The 4,930-nt window shown below is 34.1% G+C and overlaps 1 protein-coding gene across 1 annotated transcript; it reads right to left on the bottom strand.

The window, feature by feature from the left end:
* Positions 1–3,147: 3,147 nt before the first annotated feature.
* On the bottom strand, positions 3,148–4,438 carry LOC134697692 (complement C1q tumor necrosis factor-related protein 3-like). The gene is made up of 2 exons (XM_063559976.1): positions 4,225–4,438; positions 3,148–3,614 (listed from the first exon to the last, which is right to left on the bottom strand). The coding sequence occupies exons 1-2, from the start codon at positions 4,397–4,399 to the stop codon at positions 3,148–3,150; spliced, it is 642 nt and encodes a 213-aa protein (XP_063416046.1). The 5' UTR covers positions 4,400–4,438.
* Between the last annotated feature and the right edge of the window lie 492 nt (positions 4,439–4,930).

The raw sequence follows: 4,930 nt of genomic DNA, 5'->3' as shown, positions 1-4,930 counted from the left end.
GCGCACAAACCACGGTGATAGTTACGGTGATTGTATCAGGAACCGTGTATATTATATACCTCGCTAGATGGAAAAAGGCAAAGGTGACCATAATTCTATTCCCACTTTAATTTTAAATAGATATCAAAACTCATTGACCTTGTTCATCGAATGACTGAGAACAGGTAATGCAACTTAGGAATATCAAGTTTGGTTGGTATTAGTGAAAATAATGGCACATATTTACTCAAACCAAATACAGAAAATATGACTGAGATGCCGATTAGCGAACATTTTGTAAAACTAACTGTACTTTTTGAAGTTTTGTCGAATAACTAACATGGCGATACACTACTTTGTGTTTCTCCCAAAGGAGGGAAATAAGAAAGTTAATGCTACAATTAGGCTTTACTGAATAAAAGTTTGTATGTAAGATGCGAGGTTGATTCGGTGTGGTGTAAGATTTTGTTTGAGAAGAACATTTAAGTTTAGTTTGTCTTTATGCAACAATTTTTGTACTTATTGAAGAGCGAATTATTTAAACCAAATACATTTAACGCTTAAAATAGGGATGAACCCAACAGAAAATTGTAAAGTTTGGTGCGTTCTCCGTAAAGAATCAGCCAAAAAATGTACTGGTAAAAAGAATTATCGCTATTTTGTGCATTTTTCCTTTGATCTTTTTTGTGATAATTTTCATATCATGCTTCTTGCTTGAGATGGAAAAATTATTGCTAGAAACTAAGGAGACCACGTGGCGTTGCTAACGAAATTGACATTGAAATTGACAACGTCGTCATAGGTAAAATAGCGATAAACAGATTATCATTGATCATCACAACTCGATTGCTTTTCTCACTTTCGCTGTTCCAGCTCAAGCGAGAAAACCAATCTCGTTGAGATGATCAACGATAATCTATAAATAATGAAAACAAGTACATTCCTGTAACAGTGTCAATGTCAAGAGAAGTGGAGTTTATTGCTAGATTTATTTTCATGTTGCATGTTTGCCTGGTTTGTTTAAAAGACAACCGATAAGTTGTGTTTTTAAAGATGCAATAAAGAACACAAATGAAAATAACTAAAATATAATTACAGAAAGTTTGTTGCTTTATGAATATGCAATTACAAATATTGTTACTTATGTCATCATTCATGGACATGACGGTTTGAATACATGATTAGTAGTTAATTTTTGTCTAATGTCCAGTGAAAAATATTTCATGACTATTCAGTTCATGTTCATTCTGACAGCACATTTCAGCTATTCATATCGAAGTTTTAACCTTAATCAAGTCTTCTTTGTATAGAAAGATAATTACCGATTGGACAATATCACTATAGATGTTATAAACCTAAACACACTCGTGATGGCTCTCAGTGTTCGATAATTAAATTTATGTACTGTATATATATGAATCGAAATAGTAATGGTTGGAATCAATTGTCCTCCTTTATGGTAAAATGACAGTTTTTTTTCAGTTCTGACTGCATCCGAGACCTTATCACGTGTACACGATTCATTATGATGAGAGACTGCTAATGACATTTATTTTTTGGTAGAATGTGTTCCCATATATAGAACATATCTTAAATTAGTTTACCAAAACTTGCAAGGACCTTTGTTTGTCTTATGGACGTGATCATGGTACTTCTTCAATAGTAATATCAAACAGGTGACATGATATTCTGCGATATACTCATATAAGCAAGAGTAGTTCAAATATCAAGAATCTACGAAGGAGTGTAGGGATTTTGGGAGAAGTCGTTTTTGTATATAGATATTCTTTAATTGATATACAATTTTCTCTATTCTTTATATTGTTTGAAATTATTCTCTAACCTTTATATTTTGGCGTATTTTTACCTTTGTCGGACTATTGGTGTGTCGAACCAATGGGGTGTCGGACTTATGGTTTGTCGGACTATTGGGGTGTCGGAAAAATGAGGTGTCGGACTAACGGGGTGTCGGAATAACGGGGCGACCCCTACCCAGACTGCCTCCTCAAATCAAATGGTTCGTACCTTAGACTTTAAATCTATCTCGAGCTTATAAATATTGACTGGGGATCATTATTCAGCTGTAATTTTAAAATAGGATGGGTTGTTTGGGGTTAAACATGTTTGATCATGTTTTCGTAGGTAAATAATATTGCTGTGGAACTTTTTTTATGAGAGTGTAATAGTCTATAGACGGTATTACAATCTGTTTGGTGGAATAGTGAGATAGAAGTCAATACGCTCTTGTTCAATCCTGTGTCGCTTTGAAGGTGTCATGATTGTCATCCTCAGTCTTAGCCAAGTGTTACTGTAATTTGAATTTCAAAATGACTTAGTGACGTTTTTTCGACGCACTAGTCAACTCCACCGCAGCGAATCACATGACTTTGACAATCAGTAAATACCAGCGAAAAATATCTTTAATGGTAAAGAATTGTCGCATAAAAATTAAATACACGGGAAATGGCAAAGTTCACGAAGTCTAAATCATTTTATAAAAAAGAATGCCAAAGCAAAAAGGGGGGGGGGGGGGCGTACGCTTTCTTGGATCATGTAAAGTTATGTGATAGTTGTAACAGAGCTATATATTTATGCACATCAACATAATAAAAAAAGAATTGAATCTTTTTTTTGGCAAAGGCGATGACCGAAGTACATATTGAGTAGAGCATGTAATATATATATTTAATTATAAAAGGACGGATATGATTTTCTTTTAAATCTGTTATCATATCGTATTTTGGTCTAGGTTTATTTTCTTTTTGGTAGAGTGATGTGAAACATGTTATAAACAAAGGGGCAACATGTAGAGCACGATCTGCCTACCCTTTTAGATCACATGAGATAAGTAAACCCTTGGACTTGGTCGTATCGGTGGGGTTGCTGTTGCCCAGTCTTTAAATTTTCTATATTGTGTTTTGTCGACTTTGTCGTTTTCTTGTCTTACCTTGGCGTTGCCGAGCTGTTCGTCATCGATTTTATTTCATGAGTTTGATAATCCACCTCTCTGACCTCTCTTTTATCAGATTGATCACAGATGATCATCACAAACAATCAATATCTTCATTGACTTTATGATTTCCTAATATTGACGATTTTTTCAAAGGAGACAAATGAGAAATGCATTTCATAAGTTTTAATAAAATTTAATACTCAAATAACAATAGATCATTCAATTAGCCAACCAGAGAATGTCCATCTCATATGGTTAGAATGAAGTTGTCCTTGGGGTACTGCCATGTTTGAGGTGCGAATAAAAACAATGTCATCTTTATTGAGCACCTTAATAACAAAACCAGTTGATGAATCGTCGTCGCTTGTAGTTTCCGTGTCAGCATGCAATGTTCCATGAATCTGTCCGTTGATTACCAATTCTGTCCAGACTTCACCATTTGCACCTGAACCACCAACGACGAATATTGTCCATGTAAAAGCATAAACCCCGTCTTTAGGTGCTCGAAAAGTTCCAGAATAAGTGTCATATCCGTTGCCGAGATTTGTCTCAATCTTGTCAAAGACAATTTCTCGAAGTTTTCCTACCGCTGGACCATTGTCCAAATGTGAAAGATATGCAGAGAATGCTATATTATATGTTGAAGGATTATCTGGTAGTAGAAGACGTCTTTGTCTTTCGTCTGGAAAATATTTAAGTTAATTTCATAGTTTCTTTTGTTACCTATTTTAAGATCGTACTCAGACTTCTTTTAAACTGAGTATTACTGTGCCTATTGCTGTATGTTTTTTTATTCTACAATGGCTTAATGTAAAGGGGATGGTTGAGTTCTAAAAAAACATGTTTAAACATAAGGTTGAACTCACCACATTCTTGAGCCTGTCCAAAGTCAGGAGCGTCTGGCCTTTGGTAGTCTTATATGTTTGTTTTTTTTCATCTATATATTTTGCAGTTTAGTGTGACGTCCATTTTTACTGAACTAATACACACTTTTTTTAAAGGACCAACTGCATGGGCGCGGGCTTTTCGCGCTGAATGTGTTGAAGACTCATTGTTGGCCTTCTGCTGTTTTCTACACTTTAATCGGGTTGCTGTCTCTTTGACACTTCCACCATTTCTATTATCAATTTTATTTATTAACAGTACGTTGTAGATCATTTGAGTGAATATTGTAAAACATTTATAAAATAATAAATCTCAAAGAGTCCGCTCTATGACGGACTCTATTTATATAGGATAAGTCAACAACAAATTACTATAACATGAATTATAAAAGCATTTGTCGCTGTTACCTGATAAATCTGATTTCAGCACACACTCTGTTTCAAGTCTTTCAACTTTACTTCCCAACTTTTGAATTTCTTTTAACAAGACTTGGATCAAATCATCTTTTTCTATCAAAGAAGAGCATGCTTCAGTCATTAGTACGATCGCAGCAAATAGCTTAATAAATAGTCTCATTTCCATATTCTTAAAATCCAAATTCACAATTTAGTATCGTGACAAAATTTTACTGATAGGAGAACGCATTTCCTTATAGTTTAAGAGATAAACAGTTGAGAGGCTCAAAGTAGTCACCGATATAGTTATTATATGAAACATTAACTGGGTTAAAAACGAAAGATTCAAAATAATCAATAAATAATAAATACATGAAAAAAACAGCAATGACTTTTTAAGATTTTTAATGAATACCTGTATTTGTCAAAATTTCTGATTTTCGGTTTTGTCTGTGGTACTACGAAAGTAGAAAAAATGTGAGAGACACAATGATTTTAATTCGGCGGCGATGGAGGCAACGGCGAACATTTATGTACACATCCTTATTTTTCAGGGACGGAGGACCTGTATGCTTTATACGATGTATTTATCTTCTTCTATTTTACACAAACGCGTTGTGTTCTAATAGTTTCGTCTGTTATTTCACCTTATTTTCATTGTTCAGAAATTATTTTCATGCAAATTTCTCACTTAAGATGAGTGATAGGATAACTATAT

This window comes from Mytilus trossulus, chromosome 14 (assembly GCF_036588685.1).
Source record: "Mytilus trossulus isolate FHL-02 chromosome 14, PNRI_Mtr1.1.1.hap1, whole genome shotgun sequence".
Classification (NCBI taxonomy): domain Eukaryota; kingdom Metazoa; phylum Mollusca; class Bivalvia; order Mytilida; family Mytilidae; genus Mytilus; species Mytilus trossulus.
The sequence above is the reverse complement of the archived record's forward strand: the minus strand, read 5'-3'. Positions and strand labels throughout refer to the sequence as shown.